This window comes from Phyllobates terribilis, unplaced genomic scaffold, assembly GCF_046119375.1.
Source record: "Phyllobates terribilis strain yellow unplaced genomic scaffold, ASM4611937v1 Scaffold_4__5_contigs__length_816908805, whole genome shotgun sequence".
In the NCBI taxonomy this organism is placed as follows: Eukaryota; Metazoa; Chordata; class Amphibia; order Anura; family Dendrobatidae; genus Phyllobates; species Phyllobates terribilis.
The window spans coordinates 326,174,825-326,202,697 of NW_027362764.1; the positions used below are offsets into that span (position 1 = coordinate 326,174,825).

The window sequence follows — 27,873 nt, forward strand, 5'->3', positions numbered from 1 at the left end:
TCTATGAATGCGCCATTTTCTGGGGTGGCTGAGGACTGCAATTTGCAGCGGGGGGGGGGGCCCAGAAAGCTTGGGCCTCCCTGTGCTGCAGATTCCAGCCCCCAGCTGCCTAGTTGTACCTGGCTGGGCACAAAAATAGGGCGAAGCCCCACGTATTTTTTTTTTTAATTATTTCATGAAATAATTTAAAAAAAAAGGGCTTCCCTATATTGTTGTGTCCGGCCAGGTACAAATAGGCAGCTGGTGGTTGGGGGCAGCCCGTTCCTGCCTGCTGTACCTGGCTGGACACAAAAATATGGCGAAGCCCACGTCAACATTTTTGGGAAAAATTAATTACAAAATAAATAATAATTTAGGGACTGCATCTTTATTAACCCCTCAATTGTCATTTAGTGTTAAAATAAAGGATTTTTTAAAAAGAAAATTGGCGTGGGATCCCCCATCATTATAGTCTCTAGCGGAGGTTAAGCAGACGGCTGGGGCAGATGTTTGAAGTCTGGGAAGGGGGTAATACCCACGGAGCTTCCCAGGCTACTAATATCAGCCCCCAGCTGAATACCTAGCCTTTACTAGCTATTAGAATGGGGGACCCCCCAAAAAAATGACGTGGGGTCCCCCCTATTTTAATAGCTAGCAAAGGCTAAGCAGACAGCTGGGGGCTGATATTAATAGCCCAGGAAGGGTGGCATGAATATTGGCCCCCTCCCAGGCTAGAAACAGCAGCCCTCAGCCGCCCCAGATTTGGCACATCCTATTTGTGTGCCAAATCTGGCGCTTAGCCTCGCTCTTCCACGCTGCCCTGGTGTGGTGGCAGGGGGTAATAGTGGTGGGGTTCATGTCAGCACCAGCTGCCATGAAGCCCAGGTTAGTAATGATGGGCGTCTATAAGACACCCCCATTACTAACCTACAAAGAGTTAAAAATAAAAAACACACACTACACCCAGAAAAAAATAATTTATTTGAAATAAAACACACAATTTTATTTACCGTAATTCTTAGTTTACAAAAAAAAAAAATAGCTACCTGTCCAGGTTCCTGCGCTGATCTCCCATGCACAGCTGTCACATCTGGAGATGGATGTGACAGCTGTCATGGCTGCTGTAAGCTCAGACTGCCGGGAACACGTCCATTCCCGGCAGCGTGAGCCCTAACTGAGGTCACCGGAGTGCATTCAGTCAGCGCAGCTCCGGGGACCTCGTTTACGCCACTGCTGTATCGTGGGAATTTCTCACGGTACAGCAGTCTAACCGTAAAGCAGCTAACCGGAGCAGCGTCATTGAGCGGCGGCAGCGGTTTAGAGCGGTCACATTTTATGTGGCTGCTCTAAACTGGAGATCATCGTGGGACACTCGTGGACTACTACGGAGGGGTAAGGATAAGATTGTGGTTTATTATTTTATATTTTATTACAGGAGATCGATGGCTTCGGGGATTAGGTGTCTAGGTGAGTATAGGTGTATTTTTTTATTTTTTACTTTATTTTAGGTGGCGTCGGCGGGGACAGGTAATATATAAACTACCGTACTTGTGGCAAGATGAAGATGAAGCTGAATCTGACACCACACCATCTGATACCGAATTCGATCCATATGATGACTGCTTTACAGATGTGTCACAAGATCTCATTGATGTACTTATGATATCAGATGACGAACAGGAGGATTTTGAAGGCTTTTAAAGAAAGGGAAACCTGTAAAATACTGTAGCTGACGGTTATGATAGATGTTGGTAGTTTGTTTGTAGCTTTACCATATCTTTCTCCCATCATTATCAGTTCTTGTTTGGTTGACAGCTTAAAAAAAACTTAAAGTACAGTATGGTAACATTTACAGTAAAATGGATGATAGTAATGTTGTTGTTGTTGTATGCCTTATGTTTATGAGTGACAGTTTTCCTGCTATATACCTGCATGTCATAAGAATTTAAATTAAAAAAGGACCATGTTAAATTCAAATCTGTTTTTTTAAAATTTTTACCGGTGTTTGGTATGCGTTGGAAAAGGGGTAGTCTTATACGGTGAATATATCCTAAACTCTATATTTTAACAGGAAAGTAGGGGGGTCGTCTTATACACCAGGTCGTCTTATACGCCGGAATATACGGTAATTTATACAATGTGATTTTTTTGTTAGTTTTTTTTGTACATTCTATCTCTCACTGTTAAAATTAACCTACCCTTAAAATTATAGACTGGTCATGTCTTTGCAGTGGGCGAACTTACTAAAACAGCAAGGGATCAAATATATTTCCCCCACTGTATATACATATACGTATATACACACATACATAGGCACTGTGCATGATCTAACTACCTTGCTAGTGCCTGTTGTCAAGACGACATCAAGTCACCATGGCAAAAGATCGGGACCCGCTGGGTCTCTGATCTAAGAACAGAGAGGCTTCTGTCACTCTGCTCACTTGCTAAATGCTGCGAGGGGGGGTTAAAGTGCTGGGAGTGGTGCGGGTACAGCTCTTGGCACTGAGTACCGGGTGTCAGCTGTCAGAAATAGCTGACACCCAGCGGTGATCGCACACGCACAGCTTCCGTGTGCCCGCGATCGTTGAGCCGTATCTATACGTACCTGGTCATTAAGGCCCAGGTCACAGGGACGTATAGATGTGTCTCTCGTCAGAAAGGGGTTAAAATGATTAATATTAGTTTATATTTCTTGTTTCAAAGTAAACTTGACAGATTACAGACAGCATTCAGTATTATTCGCTGTTTTAGGAAAAACTCTAAATATTTATGCAGCAGCCTACACCACTCCCATTGTGTCTTTTACTGTTTAATTACATTTTTGACTGAAATTCACACAAAGGCTGGTGTGTTAGTCCTCTTGCAACAGAAACGACAGAAAGAACTACTGAGTTTGCTTGCCATGTAGGCTCTATATTCACAAGCTAATTATTGCAAGTGTGTTTGATAAAATGCGGCAAGAATCAACAGCTCCAAATATAAGGTAGTTTGAGAGATTTTCGGCTGCCTGGAATCATCTGGATAAAACCAAGATTTCGGCTTGAATTGAAGATGACATTGTTTTCACTGAGAAAGGTCCACTTAAGGAGTGTCTAGTTGAATTTTGCACCAACCAGTTTGCACAGTGCAGTCCAATAGATGATTACAAGGAATTGTTAACTACTGTTTCCTTGGTTCTCCAGCAAACCCCAACATACACATCAACACTCCAGGCACCTACCATCGGGCCCAATGGATGGCCAAAGTTATCTTCATGTTTCATCACCAATTTTGGTTAACTTTGACAGAGAGTTAAAAAATCTCCTTCAATTTTGCACTTTTAATGTCTACTTATATTTGAAGGCTTGGTACCTCTGTCAGATCTCAGCCACATCGCCGTGAAATGACATGACATTACTGCAAGACTCATAGCATACAAAGGAATCAATGTGCCAGTTGCTGAGGCAGCAATAAAAACTTTTAACAGACACCTGTGGTACCTCACAATAGAGTGTAGATGGCAACACTCGCTGTTTTTTTTTCCACAGCAATCTCCCAAAATAGTGTAGCTGGTAGCACTCGCTCACTACACTTGAAAAAGACTCACAGGAGTCGAAACACTCATGGTGAAATAAAATCAAAAATCTTTTTACTATCACCCTGGAGTGAATGCTGTCTACATAGATTTCGGTACCTGTGTTACCTTGAGTGAGATTATGGTGGGTCTGGCTTTTTTTGACAGTGAGGTTCCAAATGCAGAAAAGGTTGAGATGGTACTGGCTCTGCAGAAGGAAAACAACAATGTCTGTTCAACTCACGTGCAGATTGCCAAATACCCTGTGTCACACAAGAAGCGTCATCACTTCATGTCGTCTAACACAAAAAAAAAAAAAATGTTCGTTGCACTGGAAATAAATCAAGATTTTCGTCATCAAGATCCTTGTCTGTTGCACACTAATGCAAGTTACATCCTCAAAAGTCGTCGGATTGACAATCATGAATGATGCCGCCGAACACTCCATTGCACTCATGTGAACATTCAATTCATTTCTGAGTACTCAAGAAGACCAGAAACAGCTTATACTCCAATATGTAGATAAGCATCGCCAAGACTATCCTGAACCAAATAAAGCGTGTTTTGTTAAAAATAAGTGAAACCGTGACTACTGTAAATTGGAAAATTTACTTTGCTGCAAGACATTTATTACAAATAATTGTTAGTTTTGTGATGATTGAGCTACCAGTAAACAATGTTGCAATGTTACGAAACTTTGTGCAATCACACCAAAGGGAATTATTCCCTGGGATAAGACCTAAAAATTTACACAAACATTTTTTGACTGTCACCCTAATATACACACAGTAAACAAAATTGATATTCTTCATAAGCATAATGTGCAATAGGACTGAACAAAACAAACCTGTTTTGCACTTCTTTCAAATACCACATATTGTTGACAATGGTCAAGTCGTCTTTTCCTCAGCGTCCAATAATGTAGGACTCTATTTTCTCTTTGAAACAATTCATTTAATATATCTAAAAAGTAAAAAAGGTAAAATTAAGACATTGACAATAATGTATTGTCCAATACAGCAAGCAGAAATTCAGAAAACAAATATTTACAGTCTGTTCTCTAGCTATATTGATGAATGTAAATATTGACATCATTCCAACATGGAAAGGCACAACTTTTATCACATGAAATTTGGTTAAAGTGTATACATTAGTACTGAACAGTACTTTTGAGCTTTAATTTTTGTATCAAAGAAAATGGAAGTATATATTAATTCTGCTGAAAACACACACATTTGTTATACATACTTCCCATGCCTCCTTAACCACTTAACGATCGCCGTAACGCATTTTCACGGCAGCAGTTAAGGGTACTTATTCCTCAGCGAAGTGAAAATGCGACACTGAGGGATAAGGCTGTAGTGCACTCCTGAGTCAGAAATTCTCCGGGGTCTCAGCTGAGACCCTGGAGAATATTATCAGGGCCGGTTTTTCCGGTCCCCTATCACGTGATCGTCGCTATTCAGTGAATAGCGGCGATCACAAAAAAAAAAATGTCTGTCCTCGGTTTGCAATAATTTCTATCTCCACTGACATGATATACATTTCAGAGGAGGGAGAAATGTAGCTCCCCGAACCCCCCGATACCTGCTCTGTCTTCTAATCTCCCCCTGATGATCCCTCGGCATCTTCCGGTAAAAATAAAATGGAGGGCACATGCTTAGTTCATTTTGATCAGTGTGATAAACCAAATCACAGTGATCAAAATAAAAAAAATAAAGCAAACCCCCTCTTGTCCTCCCCTTCGGTAAATAAAAATTATAAAATAAAAAATAAATATTTTTTGTCAGGGTTAGGGTTAGGGTTAGGTTAGCCAAGGATTAAAGTTAGGGTTGTGCTAGGGTTAGGGTTGGGATTTTTTCAAAAGTAAAGAAAAAATCGATGACGATATGGCGACTTATTATTGAATGAGTTGTCATTAGTCTTGAATGCAACTGCTTGCTACTTTAGTTTGCATTGGGTGCTCGGGTATGCACAAAGTATCTCGGTGCTCAAGTGACATGCTCGAGTCCTCGTCCCGCATGTTTCATGGTTGTTACACAGGCAAAAAAAAAAACATGCAGGGTTTGCCTGCCATACATGAACGATCCCCGCATGTTTTTTTTTGGGAGTCTAACAACAGGGAAACATGTGGGGTAGGGACTCGAGCATGTCACTAAAGCACCCGCGATACTTGATGCATACCAGAGTTCCCGAGCACTTGCGCTCAAGACTAGTGACAACTTATTCAATATGATGACCTAATGATATCAAATTTTGTGTTGTACCTCTGGGTTCAAAATGTTCACTATACTCCTTGATAAAATCCTCGAGGGGTCTAGTTTCCAAAATGGGGTCACTGGTGGGGAGTCCACTGTTTAGGCGCATCAGAGGCTCCCCAAACGAGACATGGCATCAGTTAATTATTCAAGCAAATTTTACATTCAAAAAAGTGAAATGGCGCTCCCTCCTTACCGAGCCCTGCCGTGCGCCCAAACAGTGAATTTCCCCCACATATGGGGTATCGGCTTACTCAGGAGAAATTGACTAACAAATTTTATGGTGCAATTTCTGTTGTTACACTTATGAAAATGCAAAATTGGAGGCTGAAAAACATTTTTGTTGCAAAAAAATGTGAAAATTTTATTTTTACGGCTCAATGTTATGAACTTCTGTGAAAAACCTGGGGGTTCAAGGTGCTCACCACACATCTAGATAAGTTCAATGAGGGGTCTAGTTTGAAAAATGGTGTAACTTGTGGGGGGTTTCCACTGTTTAGACACATCAGGGGCTCCACAAATGCAACATGGGGTCCACTAATCATTCAAGCAAATTTTACATTCAAAAAGTCAAATGGCGCTCCTTCCCTTCTTGAATGTGGTTTTGAGCACCTTGAGGGGTGCAGTTCTAAGAACGGCGTCACTTTTGGGTATTTTCTGTCATGTAGACCCCTTAAAGTCGCTTCAAATGTGATGTGGTCCCTAAAAAAATGGTTTTGTGAATTTTGTTGGAAAACTTAGAAATCGCTGGTCAACTTATAACATCCTAACAAAAAAATTTTTTGGTTCCAAACTTGTGATGATGTAAAGTAGACATGTGGGAAATGTTATTTATTAACTATTTTGTGTGACACATCTTACTGATTTAAGGGTATAAGACTTCTAAGTTTGAAAATTGCTAAATTTGTCAAATTTCTTTTTTTTCACAAATAAACGAAAGTCATATTTAAGAAATGTTACAACTATCATGAAGTAAAATATGTCACGAAAAAACAATCTCGGAATCAGTGGGATCCGTTGAAGTGTTCCAGAGTTATTAACTCAAAGTCACAGTGGTCAGAATTATAAAATTTGGCTTGGTATTTAAGTCAGCCCTTAAGGGGTTAATCAAATCAGGAGGTTTTTCTCTTGATGGAGGACTTGCATGTTTATATAAGCCTACTGAATTGGACCTCGATTTTCACATGCTCACTCCCCAATGCTGTCACTCCCAATAAGAACCTATTTATGACTGGTACAGTTAGGTTCATATACATTTGGACAGAGACAACATTTTTCTAATTTTGGTTCTAGACATTACCATAATGAATTTTAAACAAAATAATTCAGATGCAGTTGAAGTTCAGACTTTCAGCTTTCATTTGAGGGTATCCACATTAAAATTGAATGAAGGGTTTAGGAGTTTCAGCTCCTTAACATGTGCCACCCTGTTTTTAAAGGGACCAAAAGTAATTGGACAATTGACTCCAAGGCTATTTCATGGACAGGTGTGGGCAATCCCTTCATTATGTCATTCTCAATTAAGAAGATAAAAGGCCTGGAGTTGATCTGAGGTGTGGTGCTTGCATTTGGAAGGTTTTGCTTTGAAGTAAACATGCGGTCAAAGGAGCTCTCCATGCAGGTGAAACAAGCCATCCTTAAGATACAAAAACAGAAAAAACCCATCCGAGAAATTGCTACAATATTATGAGTGACAAAAATCTACAGTTTGGTACATCCTGAGAAAGAAAAAAAGCACTGGGGAACTCATCAATGCAAAAAGACCTGGACGCCCACGGAAGACAACAGTGGTGGATGTTCGCAGAATAATCTCCATGGTGAAGAGAAACCCCTTCACAACAGCCAACCAAGTGAACAACACTCTCCAGGAGGTAGGCGTATCAATATCCAAATCTACCATAAAGAGAAGACTGCATGAAAGTAAATACAGAGGGTTCACTGCACGGTGCAAGCCACTCATAAGCATCAAGAATAAAAAGGCTAGACAGGACTTTGCTAAAAAACATCTAAAAAGCCAGCACAGTTCTGGAAGAACATTCTTTGGACAGATGAAACCAAGATCAACCTCTACCAGAATGATGGAAAGAGAAAAGTATGGCGAAGGCGTGGTACAGCTCATGATCCAAAGAATACCACATCATCTGTAAAACACGGCGGAGGCAGTGTGATGGCTTGGGCATGCATGGCTGCCAGTGGCACTGGGTCACTAGTGTTTATTGATGAAGTGACACAGGACAGAAGCAGCCGAATGATTTCTGATGTATTCAGAGCCATACTGTGTGCTCAGATCCAGCCAAACTGATTGGTCGTCGTTTCATACTACAGATGGACAATGACCCAAAACATAAAGCCAAAGCAACCCAGGAGTTTATTAAAGCAAAGAAGTGGAATATTCTTGAATGGCCAAGTCAGTCACCTGATCTCAACCCAATTGAGCATACATTTCACTTGTTAAAGACTAAACTTCAGACAAAAAAGGCCCACAAACAAACAGCAACTGAAAACCACCGCAGTGAAGGCCTGGCAGAGCATCAAAAAGGAGGAAACACAGCGTCTGGTGATGTCCATGAGTTCAAGACTTCAGGCAGTCATTGCCAACAAAAGGTTTTCAACCAAGTACTAGAAATGAACATTTTATTTACAATTATTTAATTTGTCCAATTACTTTTGGTCCCTTTAAGAACAGGGTGGCACAAGCTGAAACTCCTAAAACCTTCATCCAATTTTAATGTGGATACCCTCAAATGAAAGCTGAAAGTCTGAACTTCAACTGCATCTGAATTGTTTTGTTTAAAATTCATTGTGGTAATGTCTAGAACCAAAATTAGAAAAATGTTGTCTCTGTCCAAATACACTGCTCAAAAAAATAAAGGGAACACTCAAATAACACATCCTAGATCTGAATGAATGAAATATTCTCATTGAATACTTTGTTCTGTACAAAGTTGAATGTGCGGACAACAAAATCACACAAAAATCATCAATGGAAATCAAATATATTAACCAATGGAGGCCTGGATTTGGGTTCACCCCCAAAATTAAAGTGGAAAAACACAATACAGGCTGATCCAACTTTGATGTAATGTCCTTAAAACAAGTCAAAATGAGGCTCAGTATTGTGTGTGGCCTCCACGTGCCTGTATGACCTCCCTACAATGCCTGGGCATGCTCCTGATGAAGTTGCGGATGGTCTCCTGTGGTATCTTCTCCCAGACCTGGACTAAAGCATCCGCCAACTCCTGGACAGTCTGTGGTGCAACGTGACGTTGGTGGATGGAGCGAGACATGATGTCCCAGATGTACTCAATCGGATTCAGGTCTGCGGAACAGGCAGTCCATAGCTTTAATGCCTTCATCTTGCAGGAACTGCTGACACACTCCAGCCACATGAGGTTTGGCATTGTCCTGCATTAGGAGGAACCCAGGGCCAACCGCACCAGCATATGGTCTCACAAGGGGTCTGAGGATGTCATCTCGGTACCTAATGGCAGTCAGGCTACCTCTGGCGAGCACATGGAGGGCTGTGTGGCCCTCTAAAGAAATGCCACCCCACACCATTACTGACCCACTGCCAAACCAGTCATGCTGAAGGATGTTGCAGGCAGCAGATCACTCTCCACTGCGTCTCCAGACTCTGTCACGTCTGTCACATGTGCTCAGTGTGATCCTGCTTTCATCTGTGAAGAGCACAGGGCGCCAGTGGCGACTTTGCCAATCCTGGTGTTCTGCACAGTGTTGGGCTGTGAGCACAACCCCCATCTGTGGATGTCGGGCCCTCATACCACCCTCATGGAGTCGGTTTCTAACCGTCTGTGCAGACACATGCACATTTGTGGCCTGCTGGAGGTCATTTTGCAGGGCTCTGGCAGTGCTCCTCCTGTTACTCCTTGCACAAAGGCGGAGGTAGCGGTCCTGCTGCTGGGTTGTTGCCCTCCTACGGCCCCCTCCACGTCTCCTGGTGTACTGGCCTGTCTCCTGGTAGCGCCTCCAGCCTCTGGACACTACGCTCACAGATACAGCAAACCTTCTTGCCACAGTTCGCATTGATGTGCCCTCCTGGATGAGCAGCACTATCTGAGCAACTTCTGTGGGTTGTAGAGTCCGTGTCATGCTACGATGAGTGTGAGAGCACAACCAACATTCAAAAGTGACCAAAACATCAGCCATAAAGCATTGGTACTGAGATCTGGTCTGTGGTTCCCACCTGCAGAACCACTCCTTTATTGAGGGTGTCTTGATAATTGCCAATAATTTCCATCTATTGTCTATTCCATTTGCACAACAGCATGTGAAAATGATTGTCAATCAGTGTTGCTTCCTGAGTGGACAGTTTGATTTCACAGAAGTTTGATTTACTTGGAGTTATATTCTGTTGTTTAAGTGTTCCCTTTATTTTTTGAGCAGTTTATATATGGACCTAACTGTACATCCCAGAGGCAAGGAACTTCAAAACTGCATCACCACTGTATAAAAAGGCCAAAAAGCATTGTAGCTCATCCTATTACAAAGTTTGCAGAATTTGATGGATCACTGATCAAGAAGCAGATTTATTTGGATGTAGATTTTAACAAAAATGAAGTTTGTGTGTCTGTTTCTACCTATTTTTTAGAAAAGTTTTCCACTTTCAAAAGACATGACCACAAACACTTGTACGCATATAAAATAACAAACATAGCAGGTTCTGACCTTCCTGGGTCTCGGGCCAACAGTTCACCACTGCTACAATTTCTTTGTGAAGGCTGCAACAGTGACATTATGACTACAGGGTACATTAACAATACAGTCAATGAATGAGTTCAGTATATTGTAACCTTTGCAACCACTTAAGAGACGGTTGCAAGCAATACAACAGTTTCTTTAATGACGCAGATGTTGCTGCCACATTATACAACACCACAACAATTGAAGCTCTCAATTTGGTTGCCCCCTCACACATACTAAAGCTCACACAATCAACAGGCAACCCTGGCACACCAGCCTAACCAAGGAACTGCGACGGGCCTCCAGGGTTGCTGAGTGCAGATGGAAAATGTCCCACTCCAATGAGCACTTCATCGCATTCAAACAGTCCCTCCCTACCTTCTTTTCCACACTCACTACAGCAAAACAAACATACTTCTCCTCTTTCATATTCTCCCTGTCTCACAACTCTAAACAACTATTCAACACCTTCAATTCTCTCCTCCGCCCCCCAGAGCCTCCTCCGTCTCCTCTCATCTCAGCCGAAGACTTTGTCTCATTCTTCAAGCAGAAGATTGACACCATAAGACAAAGTTTTTGCCTAAAGTCCCCCCAACCCCTCCTCACACCTACTCAATCCTCCTCCTCCAAAACCAGCTTCTCCACCATTACGGAAGATCAGGTTTCCTCTTTACTCTCCAAATCACACCTCACCACCTGCGAACTGGACCCAATCCTGTCCCACCTCATCCCCAACCTTACTACTATCTTCATTCCAACCTGTCACTAACAACTGGTGTCTTCCCCTCATGCTTCAAACATGCCTCGATCACACCCATTCTCAAAGAGCCCTCCCTTGACCCATCCTCTGACTAGCTATCACCCCATATCACTTCTTCCCTATGCCTCAAAACTACTGGAACAACATGTCCACTTTGAACTGTCCACCCACCTCTCCTCCCGCTCTCTCTTTGACCGCCTCCAATCTGGCTTTCGACTGCACCATTCTACTGAAACTGCCTTGAGTAAAGTCACCAAAAACCTACCAACCGCCAAATCCAAGAGACACTACTATGTTCTCCTCCTCCTAGACCTGTAATCTGCCTTCGACACAGTGGACCATTCCCTCCTACTACAGACTCTCTCATCTCTCGGCATCACAGACTTGGCCCTATCTTGGATCTCTTCATACCTAACAGACAGGACATTCAGTGCATCCCACTCACACACCACCTCCACATCTCACCCCCTATCTGTCATTGTCCCCCAAAGTTCAGTCCTAGGACCCTTCCTCTTCTCCACCTACACCTTTGGCTTTGGACAGCTCATAGAGCTTCACGGCTTTCAGTATCACTTCTATGCTGATGACACATAGATCTACCTCTAAGGACCCGACATCTCCCCCCTACTAACCCGAATCCCACAATGTCTGTCCGCTATTTCATCCTTCTTCTCTGCTAGATTTCTAAAACTTAACATGGACAAAACGGAATTCATCATTTTCCCACCATCTCATTCATTCCCCCCATCTGACCTATCTATCAACGTCAATGGCTGTTCACTCTCTCACTCTCCATAGTCCTGCAAGCTCGCTGCCTTGGGGTAACCCTGGACTCTAACCTCTCCTTCAAACCACATATCCAAGCCCTTTCCACGTCCTGACGACTCCAACTCAAAAATATCTGCCGGATCAGCACATTTGTCAACCAAGAATCTGCAAAAACACTAGTGAATGCCCACATCATCTCCAGCCTCGACTACAGCAACCTCCTGCTCTGTGGCCTCCCTTCCAACACTCTCGCACCCCTCCAATCTATCCTAAACTCTGCCACCAGACTAATCCACCTGTCTCTCTGCTATTCCCCTCCTCTCCTCTCTCTCAATCCCTTCACTGGCTCCCCACTGCCCAGAGACTCCAGTTCAAAACCTTAACCATGGCATACAAATCCATACACATCCTGTCTCCTCCATATATATGTGACCTAGTCTCCCAATAACACACCTGCACGGAACCTCCGATCGTCACAAGATCTCCTTCCCTCCTCCCCTCATCTCTTCTTCCCAAAATCGCATATAAGATTTTTCCCGTGCATACCCCCTACTCTAGAACTCTCTACCCCAACATATCAGACTCTCGCCTACTGTGGAAATCTTCAAAAGGAACCTGTAGACCCACCTCTTTCGACAAGCGTACAACCTGCAGTAACCCTAGCTCCACCATACCACTGCAAGACCAGCTCTGCCCTCACCTACTGTATCCTCACCCATTCCTTGTAGACTGAGTTCTCGCGGGCAGGGTCCTCGCTCCTCCTGTACAAGTCGCCATCACGTTTTGTTCAAGATTATTTTAATTGTTCTTGTATGTATACACCTTTTTCACATGCAAAGCACCATGGAATTAATGGCACTATAATAATAAATAATAATAATAATTCAACTGAAGAAGAGATTTGCTGTCTGTGAATATAGCCGAAAGAATATCAACCATGCATACCATCGAGCGACGCTGTCTAACAGTCAACATCTATTGTACTCTTGCTCTAAATGTACCACAGATAATAAGGTGAGATTTATCACGCAATATCACTCCCACTGGCCTTATATGAGGAAAATTCTGGAAAATTTTAGAGCCAATATTGCATACTGACCCAATTGTTAAACAATACATTTCATCTAATGTCAGTATCACGACTAGACATGGACGAAATCTTAAGCATATACTTTTGTCCAGCCATTACCAACCTACTGTGAATCGACTTACTTCTTCTATTCCATGGCCAAAATGGGGCTGTGCACCATGCGGCAATTGTGTCGCTTGCTCTAACATACAGCCTGCAACAAGTTTTTCAAATTTTAATGGAACAAAGACGTATACCATTGCTCATAACATTACTTGCTCCATGCAGGCTGTTTATTATGCTAGATGTCAATGCCCCAAGGTTTACGTGGGGCTCATAACTCTAACTTTTAGCTCACGAGTATATGCACATGTTCGTGATATTTTGGGGGAAAAAGATGAGGATCATAGTAATCAGCTTAAGCCAAGAGGTAGGGATTAAATTGTATCTAATGCAGGTGGAGGCAACATTGCAAAGCGCCTTTCTCAGCAGGAATGCAAATGGATTAGGACTCTGAATACAGTACACCCTATGGGATTAAATGAGGTTTGCAGTTTTGCACCATTCCTTTAGTATATACAATATTAGTATAATAATTTATTTCCCTGGCCCCTTGTTTTTAATTCATTATCTAACATTATTTGTAATTTAAATAATTCTTTTAGGACTTAACTTAATGGCACATTTGTATTTATATATCTATATGGATTATGTCTTTTCTTTGTATTCGTGTAAAATATTTGTAACATAGAAATTGTTAATTAATTTATTTTGTATTTCAGTTTTGGGATTATTCAGGGTTTGTGGAATGAACTACAAGTGTGCACAGTATTGCACATATGTGAACCTATGTGGTTTTTAGGAATTATGGTATTTATGCTGCTATTTATAAATAGTTTGCTGCTGTGTTGCACTTGTCACCTTATTATATTTATATTATTTATTTATATATTTCACAAAATTCATTGTATCTATCACCTTGTATATTATGGGATTATTCTCCCCTTACACATTATTGCACATTATTCATGCAGTGGCACCATGCACTTTATTATATATATTCTATTTAATATATTATCATTTTTAATCAATTTGCATTTTACACCTTATTGCAACCTCATTTATTTTATAAATTTTTGCTCAATATTCACTTTAATATGTATTCCTATGCAATCCCTGTTTATTTCATTATCTATAACATTTTTATGTCCAAGTAATCTTTTAATTGAGTTACGAATAGTGACAATCTCCTTTTCAAATATTCTTTCAAAGATTACATTGTCCTATTATTTGATTCATTTGGCTATAGATCTTTTGCAGTCCAGCGGTTCGGTCTATATACTTTGTCTGTGCGCATGTTGGGCCCGCAGGTACTGTTGCTCACCACGTCTCTATATGAACTCGAGCCGGGTCATGTGACTGGATCCCGACCATGTGTGTTGTCACGTGGTCGGCTTCTTGCTCGAGTCACCCAGTCCAACCCCTTCAGATGGATGGGTCGGGTGGGCCTTGAGATGCTGCCTGTGCCAACAGACACTAATTAGGCTATGTGCCTACGGTAGAAGCGTTTGTCAAGCGTCTTTGCATGCATTTCTGCATGCGGGTTATCAATCGCTTTTCCAAGCGATTTTAGCATCACTTGGAAAAGTGCTTGACAACTTGGTCACACTATATAAATCCATGCAACCGGCATGGATTTATAGTAGTGTGACCAAGTTAGTTAAAAAAAAAAAAAGAATAAGAATGGTAAAAAATAAAAAAATAAAGTTTATACTCACCTTCCGATGTCCACCCGGGGTTATCTCTGCCGCGTCCGGTGTGTTGCGCGGCTCGCAGTGGTGTGAAGGACCTGCAGTGACGTTACGGAGTCATGTGATGGGTCATGGCAGGTCCTTCACATCACTGCGAGCATTGCAGGACACCGGACGGCGTGGACAAAACACCGGGAGGACATCGGAAGGTGAGTATAAACTTTATTTTTTTATTTAAAATTCTTTTTTTTTACAGTTTCTATGGTACCCAGGTCAGGATGAGAGTCTCCTCTCCTCCAGACTTGGGTACCATCCCCACATAGAAACACATATTATCCGTGTGTACAAATGACACGGATAATATGCGTTTCAATGCAAGTCAATGGCGGCGATTACGCCGCGTGTCCGCAAAATTAATGGACATGCTGCGGATTTTTGAGTGCAGCATAAACGCTGCGGAAAAATCCGCAGAATGGGGATTGACATTGCGGCTTGTCATCGGGGACCATGGGGGGCGGATTACCAAGCGTTTCCAAAGCATTTATGCTGCGGAAATTCAGCAGCATAAACGCTTGGAAAACGCATAGTGGGCACACAGCCTTAGCCCCCTTATGGGGAGGCTCTGCATTGGCTGGGAGAGGTATTTAATGTGCCTCCTGCTGGTCTGACGCCACGCCCCCTGACGAAGACTTGGACGCCAAAACACGCGCTGGGACCTGGCACCAGTCCAGCAGGAGGAGATGGCCACAGGTAACGATCATTCATAGATTATTTTTATTGCTTCTAAATTCTCTGATGGTTTTTCCAACATATGTTTTGCTGCAACAACAGGTTATCTGGTATATAATCCCTTTGATTTTACAGTTAATAAAGTCTTTAGCATGAAATTGTTCACCAGTGATGTCAATACTGAAATACTTCCCCATTTGGATAGACACACAGGCCACACATGTGCCACACCTAAAGGAGCCACCAAGTTTTGTGGGTAACCAGGTCCTGGCAGTAGGAGGTGGCGTGTAGTGACTGTGCACCACCCGATCACCTATAGATTTGCTCCTTCGGTATGAAATCTGGGGAGAAGCCCCAAAAACAGTCGCAATCTCCCCATCCTTCTGAAAATTGTTCCAATGGTTTTTTCTTAGAATTTCTCTCACACTGGGTGCTCCATTGCTGAAGATAGATATGAAGCAAATAATTTTATCTGCTTTGATTATTTTATCACGGGGTATCAATAGGTTCTCTCTCTCTCTCTCTCTACTGTCTATATGTCTGTTGAAAAGCCTCCCTAAGCACCCGTTCAGTGTAACACCTCATTGTAAATCTCTGTCTTAAATCATCTGATTTAAAACTAAAGTATGGTATTTTTCATCACAGCAATTGCATCTCAGGCTGAGGTATTGGCTTTTCGAGATGCCTTTTTTCTTGGAGTAGGGATGATGGCTCTCTCGTCTTAGTAATGAATTGGTAGAAGTTGGTTTGCGATAAATGGAAGTGTTCAAGACGCCCCCCCTCCCCAACTTAGCAATCATAACATACAAAAAGAGTAGGGTCCTCACCTCAAATTCATAATTGAAGCGAAGGCCAATCTCATTGATGTTGAATAGCTGAACAAAGAATTTGAAGGTATCTCTGGTCCCTCCCCATAAAATAAAGACATCGTCGTCAAACCTTACCCAAAAATCTATGAGTTTGGTGTAGTCTATTTAGGTCTCAGAGAAAACAATGGTATCTACCCACCAGCCCAGGAGCAAATTGGCACAACTAGGGGCACATTGTTATGATCTGCTACAAGGAAAGATAGGAAAACTGTCCCTACAATAGGACTAAGCTGATTCCCTACGATGCAGTGGGCAACCTGTTCCTTGTGAACAGACCCGCCTTCGTCCTCAGCTAGTCTGAACGCAGACCTATAGATAAAAAGGAGGGGTCCCTAAAAGTACTAAGGGCTGGGACAAAATTGGACACCTCCTAGCAGAAGTTGTAGCGGAGCAAAAAGACAAACAGACAAAAATACTTAGAGGTCCAAGGACCAAGCAAATTATAGAGATAGGTACAAAGCACCTGGCTAGATAGAGAGTCAAAATAACACTGAAGTCCAGCAAAGCCAGAAGGGCGGAGCTGGAATAAATAGGCAGCAGGTCACGTGACCACAAAATAGAAAAAAACTAACAGGAGGGTTCTAACACATATGGGCTGCCATGGCCTTGCCCCTGAGCTGATGGTAAGTCTTAACATTGAAAGTAAAGTAGTTGTTCCTTAATACAAAGTCGAGGAGGGTAAGTACCCATTCATTATGTGGTCGATGTTGGCAGCCTCTAACTCCCAGGAAATATTTTGGGCTTCTGATGCCCGAATCATGCGGTATTGATGAATAAAGTGCTTTTATATTGATGCATCTGTTCAATAGGGACACCCACCAATTTACAAAAAAGTTCCATTGTGTCCCTGATGTAGGAGGGGAGGGAGTATGACCACAAAAGGTCTTAACATGTGTTCAAGATAAGCGTCAATGTTATCGTTCACACTCACGATCCCTGACCCGATTCCTTTAAGGAGTGGTGTATCCCTTGTGTAGCTTGGGGAAGGCATAGAAGTTAGCCGTGACCGGGTGCTGAAGGAGGAGAAAAGTGAGTTTGTTTTGACTAATCAGACCATCGTTTTTAGTACCATGAAGGATCCCCTTCAATCTTTCCATAGACATGGATGTGGGGTTGCCCAAAATAATCGCATAGGTAGTGTTGTCCTCTAACAAGGAGAGGCACATTTCTTTGTATTGTTGGACATACCTCATCACAATGCCCTTGTCAGATGGTTAATTATTATTGATTTGTCCTTTTTCAGGGTGCAAAGGGCCACCATTTGTTCCATAGATAAGGGTAGGAGTAGTACAAGGGCATGACAGGGTACTTATACACTACCGTTCAAAAGTTTGGGGTCATTTAGAAATTTCATTATTTTTGAAAGAAAAGCTAATTTTTTTCAATGAAGCTAACATTAAATGAATCAGAAATACACTCTATGCATTGTTAATGTGGTAAATGACTATTCTAGCTGCAAATGTCTTGTTCTTTTTGCATTATCTACATAGATGTATAGAGGCCGATTTCCAACAACCACCACTCCAGTGTTTTAATGGTACATTGTGTTTGCTAAATGTGTAAGAAGGCTAATGGATGTTTAGAAAACCCTTGCACAAGTATGTTAGCCCACCTGAAAATGGTTTGGCTGATTTGAGAAGTTATAAAATTGACCTTCCTTTGAGCTAGTTGAGAATCTGGTGCATTCCATTTGTTTGTTCTATGAAACTCTCAAAATGGCCAGAAAAAGATAACTTTCATGTGAAACTCGACAGTCTATTCATGTTCTTAGAAATGAAGGCTATTCCATGCGAGAGGTTGACAAGAAACTGAAGATTTCCTACCACGGTGTGTACTACTCCCTTCAGAGGAGAGCACAAACAGGCTCTAACCAGAGTAGAAAGAGAAGTGGGAGGCTCCACTGCACAACTGAGCAACAAGACAAGTACATTAGAGTCTCTAGTTTGAGAAATCGAAGCCTCACAGCTCCTCAACTGGCAGCTTCATTAAACAGTACATGCAAAACGCCAGTGTCAACATCTACAGTGAAGAGGCAACTCCGGGATGCTGGCCTTCAGGGCAAAGTGGCAAAGAAAAAGTCATATCTGAGACTAATTAATAAATGGAATAGATTAATATGGGCAAAAGAACAAAGACATTGGACAGAGGAAGATTGGAAAAAAGTTTTATAGACAGACAAATCAAAGTTTGAGGTGTTTGAATCACACAGAAGAACATTTGTGTGACGCAGAAAAACTGAAAAGAGGCTGGAAGAGTGCCTGACGCCATCTGTCACGCATGGTGGAGGTAATGTGATGGTCTGGGGTTGCTTTGGTGCTGGTAAAGTGGGAGATTTGTACAAGGCAAATGGGATTTTGAATAAGGAAGGCTATCACTCCATTTTGCAATGCGATGCTATGACATACCCTGTGGACAGCGCTTGATTGGAGCCAATTTCATCCTACAACAGGACAGTGATCCAAAGCACGCCTTCAAATTATGCATGAACTATTTAGCAAAGAAGCAGGCAGCTGGTATTCTATCTGTAATGGAGTGGCCAGCGCAGTCACCAGATCTCAACCCCATTGAGCTTTTGTGGGAGAAGCTTGACCGTATGGTACGCAAAAAGTGCCCATCAAGCCAATCCAACATGTGGGAGGGGCTTCAGGAACTATGGGGTGAAATTTCTCAAGATTACCTCAGCAAATTAACAGCTAGAATGCCAAAGGTCTGCAATGCTGTAATTGCTGCAAAGGGAGCATTCTTTGATGAAACCAAAGTTTGAAGGAGAAAAGGAGAAAATTATTCTTTCAAATAAAAATCATTATTTCTAACCTTGTCAATGTCTGGACTATATTTTCAATTCATTTTGCAACTCAATTGATAAATAAAAGTCACACACAAACACACACACACACACTACCATTCAAAAGTGACCCCAAACTTTTGAATGGTAGTGTGTATGTATATGTACAGTATATATATATGTGGCACCCCAGGGGTCTGGTTTCCCACAGTAATGTAATGTTATGTCTGAGAGCAGGTGGGAGGTCCTTTGGTCAGGGATCCTGTGCATGCCACACCTCCTGCCCAGTCTTGGGAGGGGAAGACCTTCCCCTATATAAACCCGGGGCTGAAGCAGGGTTAGTCAGTCAAGGAGAGTAGAGACAAGAAACAGTCACAGGAAGAAACAGCAGAAGCTCAGTGGGAGCAATACTACTACAAGTCAGGGGCTGGCAGCTGCAGAGCTCGCCCTGACTGAGAAGCTTTCTTACCGGACCCGGCGTCCGAGGCTGTGGGGACTAACTCTTACCCAGCAGCAGAAGCCGACCGGCAGGGGATTTCAGGTCCTCAGGCCCAGAAACCCGAAGGCACGGTCACACGCGTGAGACCAGCGCCGCCATCGTGGAGCGGAAGCCATTAGAAGGCCCCGAGTCACCGGCCATACGGGTGAGCACCACACGGTACACTCAGGGACGTGGGCTACTTATATCCGCTTCTAGCAAGGTAGCCAGAAGAGTACAGTCAGTTTGGGAGGCCTACAACTCCGCCTGGCCAGGGGAGATCCCATCTGCTCAAGGACTGACCAGGCCCCGTTCGCTAGCAAGTACTCCGGGAGGGTCTATCGTTGTTACCAGTAAAGACCCTGAATTACACCGCACCGTCTCTGAGTGGTTCCTGCTACCCTCATCTTCCACGTCGGCTGCCCTGAGGCCATACCCCTCCCGTTGGGGGTTATACTATCACGCTGCACAATTCTACACCGGCCTCAGCGGTCTGCCCTGCAGCGGCAGCTCCATAGCTGCAAATCAACGGGTGGCGTAGTCGACACTCAAATAACATCTATCAAGACTGCCACACACTGAGTTGACTCCCTGGGCACGGACCGGGTCCCCGCCACTCGGAGACTACAACCCTCATCTGATCCGGTTCCGGGTAAGCCCCCGTGCGCGAGACGCTGCGCGACACAGCAGGCCCAGGGGCGCGTCAACTTTGGCGTAGTCGGCAGGATTTCGTGCCCGCAACCACCGGGTACTGCGTGCCTGAAAAAGAGACTTTTAAAACTTACCATCCGTGAAGTTTTCCCGCCATCGGTGAAGATTCCCGCCATCCGGCGCCATTTTCAGCCTTCTTCCCGCCATCTGTGAAGATTCCCGCCATCCGGCGCCATCTTCAGCCTTCTTCCCGCCATCCGTGGAGTTTTCCCGCCGTTGGACGCCATCTTGAGGACGCCGCGCGGGAAGAAGAGGGGCGTGGACTCCGAAAGCGCGCGAGAACTGAAGCCCCGCCTCACGTCCGGACGTTGCGTAAGGTCCTGGAAGGAGCCCAGCAGACGCCGACGTCACCGGAGCGCGACGGAAGGTCCTCAACCCTGACGATTTACTGCGGAGCCGCGGCCTACGGAACAGGATCATCGCAAGGTAGGCCACGGTCCACTAGGGGGGAGGAAGATGTCGGATGCGGAGGAGAGCTTCATTGCCTCAACCCCCGCCAGCGCCACCGCTGCTGCAGTTATGCCCTTCACCATGCCCTATATCCCGGGAGCAGCTTGGCTACCCCAGTACTCAGGGGAGTCACATACTCTGCATGACTTTAGAGAAAAGCTGGATAGCCTCTTCCAGGTGTACCCCCTCACAGAAGAGCAAAAAGTGAGCATCCTGGTGGCCCAACTAACCGGGGCAGCCAAAAGGGAAGTAAAATCCTGGCCACCTGGGAGGAAGACTGTCGCAGGGATACTAACCCGGCTGAAGGATACCTTTGATACCCGCACCTCAGCCGAGATTAAGCTTAGATTCTACGGGTGCAAGCAGCGAGCGCATGAGAGTATAAGGGACTATGCACTAAACCTACAAGAGGCCCTGAGGGCCATTAAGCAGACCGACCCTGATGGAGTGGGAAACGAGGACAGGCTGTTGACCGAACAATTTATAGAGGGACTATATTGTAATGCCCACCGAACCCAGTTGCGGGCGATGGCCTTACAGGATCCCCATCTGGGCTTTGCACAGTTCAAGGACAGAGCCATCCGGGTGCTCCGAGAACCGGCACCGGGTGGCGTTGTGACCCACAGGCGCCCAGCTATCACTTACCACCAGGAGGCGGCGCCCTTGTCGGCAGGGCCTGTGGGAGCTGATGCGCAGGCTTTGGACAATGACCCGGCTCCAGACCTACACCATCAGGTCCAAGAGCTAGCTAAGAGCGTTGCTGCGCTAACCCGAACTGTGCAGTCTTTACAGGTTTCCACCCCAGGGAAGATCCAGCTGGCATCCGGACCGGAGGACATCCCGTGGCGTCGACCAAGGAGGACCCCACCGGCCAGAGGAAGACCCAGTGACCGATACAGCGAAGACGGACGACCCATCTGCCGCCGCTGCAATCAACCCGGACATATGGCAAGGTACTGTTCTTTAAACGGGCACAACCTGGGGTAGAGGGCCAACCCCCAGGAAAAAGATCACCAGGCCCATCGAACTGGCGCGACAGATATGTGGGAGGACGTCCAGTCTTGCCTGTGGTACTGGATGGCATTCCCATGAGTGCCCTACTGGACACCGGGTCACAGGTCACCACCATCCCGTACGTGCTCTTTAAGCAGTACTGGAATGACTCGGATATTACCCGCTACCCTGACGACGACTTGAGTATCATCGCCAGCAATGGCCAGCCCGTGCCACAGATCGGATTTAAAGAGGTGACCATCAAAATCGGTAGAGTCGAACTGGCAGCACAGGGACTGATCATTGTAGATATTGACAAACATGAGAGTCACCCAAAAATAACTCTAGGAACTAATGTAATTGAAAATTGTCTTGCAGAGGTGATTTTCCTTTTACAGCAGGTTGCCAAGAACGCCAGCTCCGGCGAGCAGCGGGTACTCCAGAAAGAGATCCGGGCACTGATGCGACGGCAACAGGTGGAACTCTCCGGCGGTGAGATTGGTAGCGTAAGAATGTGTGACCCTTTTCCTATTGCCATGCCCCCAAAAAGTGAAATGATGATTTGGTGCCGGGCAGCTATTGGTCTGAGAGGTAGAGATTACCAGGCAATGGTAGAACCAGTTTACTCAGACAGTAGGCCCACCATCTTGACAGCACGGGGGGTGGTTAATGTACGCCATGGGAGGGTGCCCGTTCGCATAATCAATATCGGGAAGAGGGAAGTGTACCTGCCCCGGTATGCCACGCTAGCCAAATTATATACCATTAACCAAAATGCTATACAATCTGTGGAACCCTTGCCTCCCTCTCACCCGGAGGAAGGTAACGGCTCTAAGAAAACAAAGGAGGACTGGTGTCAGCAACTACATTTGGGTACTGACTCCACTCCCTCACATCAGAAACAGGGAGTCTATCGGGTGGTTCAAGAGTACGAGAGAGTGTTTAGTAAACACCCGTTAGACTTCGGGCGAGTCAAGGGGGTAGAACACCACATCCCCACGGGAGACCATCCTCCCATAAAAGAGAGGTATCGACCCGTACCCCCTGCACACTACCAACACGCCAAGGGGATGCTTAGAGACATGAAGGAGGCTGGGGTGATTAGGGATAGCTGTAGCCCCTGGGCAGCTCCACTAGTCTTAGTCAGAAAAAAAGACAACACCAAGAGGATGTGTGTAGATTACCGGAAAATCAACCGTATCACACACAAGGATGCGTACCCCTTACCAAGGATAGAGGAGTCATTGGCTGCTTTAAGATCTGCTAACTTCTTCTCTACCTTGGATCTCACTAGCGGGTACTGGCAGGTTCCTGTAGCAGAGGCGGACCGGGAGAAGACCGCATTCACCACCCCGATGGGACTTAGCGAGTTCACCTGCATGCCGTTCGGACTCTGCAACGCACCAGGAACCTTCCAACGACTAATGGAGTGTTGTCTGAGCCACAGAAACTTCGAGACGGTCCTGTTGTACCTGGACGATGTCATCGTATATTCCAAGACGTATGAGGACCACCTGAAACACCTGGCGGAAGTGTTCGAAGCTCTGGCGAGTTACGGCCTAAAGGTGAAACCCTCCAAGTGTCACCTCCTGAAACCAAAGGTGCAGTACCTGGGACACGTGGTGAGCGCTGACGGAGTGGCTCCCGACCCTGATAAGATCACCGCAATTAAGGAATGGCCAAGCCCCTCCAGCGTAAAAGAAGTGCGGCAGTTCCTCGGGTTGGTAGGCTACTACCGAAGGTTTATTCCCGGTTTCACCAAAAAGGCAGCACCTATGCAGGACCTCCTGATAGGCCAGTCCCGGAAGGCCAAGAACCAGAAGCCGCCCTTCAAATGGGAGGAGCTGGAAGAAGAGTCCTTCCGCCAGCTGAAGATGGCCCTCACGGGGGACGAAATCCTGGCGTACCCGGATTATAGCCAGCCCTTTATCCTCTACACCGACGCCAGTAACATCGGGCTAGGAGCCGTACTGTCCCAGATCCAGCAGGGGAAGGAACGAGTAATCGCCTACGCCAGCCGAAAGCTGCGACCCACCGAAAGGAATCCCGAGAATTACAGCTCATTTAAGCTAGAGTTCCTGGCCGTAGTATGGGCAGTCACCGAGCGCTTTAAGCATTACCTCGCTTCTTCCCGGTTCACCGTGTACACGGATAACAACTAGTTGACACACCTGGACACGGCAAGACTCGGTGCCCTGGAGCAGAGGTGGATGGCCCGTCTGTCCAACTACGAGTTCACAATCAAATACCGGGCCGGACGCTCCAATACCAACGCGGACGCCCTGTCCAGGATGCCCAACCTGCCGGACGAAGGAGAAGATCCGGAGGGACTGGAAGAAGTTGAACTCCCTGCGTTCCACCGTCATGGGACTATCCAGTACTCCCACCGGGTAAGGAGTAAGCAGGCTGCTACGTTGAACCCCTTAACTGGGCGGAAACGCAAGACAGCGACCCTGCCGTCCGACTGGTGAAGGAGATGCTGACTCGCCCGGAGGCTTGCCTTGAACCAGACGCTCCGGAGGAAGCCAAACAACTATGGGCAGAGAGGAGTCGACTGTTCCTTTACAAGGGGAAGTTGTGCCGCAGAATGGTTAACTCCCGGACGCATGAACTACTCTGGCAAGTAGTGGTGCCACGAAGAGACGCAGCCATGGTGATGGAGGCATACCACGACGGAGCTGGACACTTCGGGTGGAAGAAGCTGGAGTTCCTGCTGCGCGAGCGATTCCACTGGGTAGGCATGAGGGGAACCATTGAGAAGTGGTGCAGAGACTGTGGCCCGTGCAACCTAAGAAGGAAGGATCGTGCCAGCCAGAAGACTCCCCTGCAGTCCATCGTCACCCGGCAGCCGTTGGAACTGGTAGCCTTGGATCATGTAAAACTGACCCCAAGCAGAAGTGGCTACGTCTACGCACTAACCATCGTGGATCACTACTCCCGGTTCTTGGTTGTCGTCCCCGTCAAGGACTTAACAGCTCGAACAGCAGCGAGAGCCTTCCAGCAGCATTTCTGCCGTCCACACGGGTACCCGGACCAAGTGTTGACAGACCACGGACCTGCCTTTGAAGCGGAGGTCTTCCAAGAATTCTGCACTCTGTATGGCTGCCGGAAGATAAGGACGACACCCTATCATCCGCAAACTAATGGACTTTGTGAGAAAATGAACCAGGTGGTAATGGATCTTCTGAAAACGTTGCCCCTGGAAGAACGCAGTCTGTGGCCTGAGAAGCTGCCCGATCTGGTGGACCTATACAACCACATCCCGGTAGGTTCCACCAACTGTACCCCGGCTTACCTAATGAGGGCAAGACCTGGTAAGTTACCTGTTGACCTGGAAATGGGAGTCCTGACACCCGAGGACACTTCACCAGAAGCAGACTGGGACACAGAGAGGCAGCAGCAGTACCGGAGAGTACAGGAGAGCGTGGAGCGAAGTCTCTGTCAGGCTAGGGAAAGACAAGAGAAAACTTACAACCAGTATGCTCCCGCTGTTCCCCTGGTACCCGGAGAGCAGGTCTTGAAGAGGAAGAGACGGCTCCACAAGTTGGACGACCAGTGGGAGAAGGACCCGTACACCGTACTGCCCTCAAGCCACGAGAACCCGAAGGTTTGTACCATCAGTAAAGACGGAGGGGAAACCACAGCTATTGTATCCCGGGACCACCTGAAGAAGTGTCCCGAACAACTGAGGAACCCTGAAGAGGAACAAGAAGACCATCGACCCGTAGAGGAAAGGGAAGATATGGTTAGTACTGTGCTCGGGGACTTCCCTCGGTCTTGGACTCAAGTCAATGGTGCAGTTGTGGTACCCGTACTCACCTTCCTCCAACCAGCATCCCAAGCACCTACGGAGCAACAGGTAGAGCTGGAAGAACAGCCGGTCCAGGAGGCAGAAGACCCCACACCCGCAGACCAGGAGGATCAACCCTCTGCTTGCAGTGAGCCTGCCATATCCCTAGTGAGCCAAAGAGCCGGTAGACAGCTGCCCAGTTTACCCTTGACAGCTCCTACACCCTGTAGTTCAGGGCTAGACAGTCAGCTCCGTAGGTCCACTAGGGCCACTAGAGGCCAGTTACCCGCACGTTGGAGGATTTGAAGTGTATAAATTGTTTTATTTATGTTTACCTGTGTATTGTTGCTTGTGTATAATTTTGTGTTTCTAGTTATTTGTAGGAGTCCTTGGTGGATTTACCGGGAATCCCTTGTACATAGTTGGAGCGTAACCCAGGATGGACTAAAGACTGTTAAGGACTCGGGGCAGGACAAACCCCTACCTGGTTACGTCTCCCTGTTTTGGTGAAATGGACACCTTGCTTTTCTTCAAAGACTACACCCGGTTACGGACATGCCGTGACCACCTTTATGTGTTTCTTCTTATTGTACTATTATTGTTGTTATATCTTGTTATGTTTTTCTAAAATATGTTTAGTCCCGGAGTACTAAATTTCACTAGGGGGGAATGTGGCACCCCACGGGTCTGGTTTCCCACAGTAATGTAATGTTATGTCTGAGAGCAGGTGGGAGGTCCTTTGGTCAGGGATCCTGTGCATGCCACACCTCCTGCCCAGTCTTGGGAGGGGAAGACCTTCCCCTATATAAACCCGGGGCTGAAGCAGGGTTAGTCAGTCAAGGAGAGTAGAGACAAGAAACAGTCACAGGAAGAAACAGCAGAAGCTCAGTGGGAGCAATACTACTACAAGTCAGGGGCTGGCAGCTGCAGAGCTCGCCCTGACTGAGAAGCTTTCTTACCGGACCCGGCGTCCGAGGCTGTGGGGACTAACTCTTACCCAGCAGCAGAAGCCGACCGGCAGGGGATTTCAGGTCCTCAGGCCCAGAAACCCGAAGGCACGGTCACACGCGTGGGACCAGCGCCGCCATCGTGGAGCGGAAGCCATTAGAAGGCCCCGAGTCACCGGCCATACGGGTGAGCACCACACGGTACACTCAGGGACGTGGGCTACTTATATCCGCTTCTAGCAAGGTAGCCAGAAGAGTACAGTCAGTTTGGGAGGCCTACAACTCCGCCTGGCCAGGGGAGATCCCATCTGCTCAAGGACTGACCAGGCCCCGTTCGCTAGCAAGTACTCCGGGAGGGTCTATCGTTGTTACCAGTAAAGACCCTGAATTACACCGCACCGTCTCTGAGTGGTTCCTGCTACCCTCATCTTCCACGTCGGCTGCCCTGAGGCCATACCCCTCCCGTTGGGGGTTATACTATCACGCTGCACAATTCTACACCGGCCTCAGCGGTCTGCCCTGCAGCGGCAGCTCCATAGCTGCAAATCAACGGGTGGCGTAGTCGACACTCAAATAACATCTATCAAGACTGCCACACACTGAGTTGACTCCCTGGGCACGGACCGGGTCCCCGCCACTCGGAGACTACAACCCTCATCTGATCCGGTTCCGGGTAAGCCCCCGTGCGCGAGATGCTGCGCGACACAGCAGGCCCAGGGGCGCGTCATATATATATATATATATACATATATACATACATATATATATATGTATATACAGTACAGACCAAAAGTTTGGACACACCTCATTTAAAGATTTTTCTGTATTTTCATGACTTTGAAAATTGTACATTCACACTGAAGGCATCAAAACTATAAATTAACACATGTGGAATTATATACTTAACAAAAAAGTGTGAAACAACTGAAAATATGTCTTATATTTTAGGTTCTTCAAAGTAGCCACCTTTTGCTTTGATGACTGCTTTGCACACTCTTGGCATTCTCTTGATGAGCTTCAAGAGGTAGTCACTGGAAATGGTTTTCACTTTACAGGTGTGCCCTGTCAGGTTTAATAAGTGGGATTTCTTGCCTTATAAATGGGGTTGGGACCATCAGTTGTGTTGTGCACAAGTCTGGTGGATACACAGCTTATAGTCCTACTGAATAAACTGTTAGAATTTGTATTATGGCAAGAAAAAAGCAGCTAAGTAAAGAAAAACGAGTGGCCATCATTACTTTAAGAAATGAAGGTCAGTCAGTCCAAAAAATTGGGCAAACTT

The 27,873-nt window shown here is 45.7% G+C and overlaps 1 protein-coding gene across 7 annotated transcripts in view; it reads right to left on the reverse strand.

Annotated features, from left to right (window-relative positions):
• The window catches only part of LOC141265383 (triple functional domain protein-like), a 1,868,493-nt gene that overhangs the window by 995,076 nt on the left and 845,544 nt on the right, over positions 1 to 27,873 (reverse strand). For all 7 annotated transcript variants that reach the window (XM_073678400.1, XM_073678401.1, XM_073678399.1 and 4 more), the window contains one exon: positions 4,380 to 4,495. In XM_073678400.1, the coding sequence (XP_073534501.1) occupies positions 4,380 to 4,495 (116 nt within the window). The remainder of the gene's footprint in view (positions 1 to 4,379; positions 4,496 to 27,873) is intronic.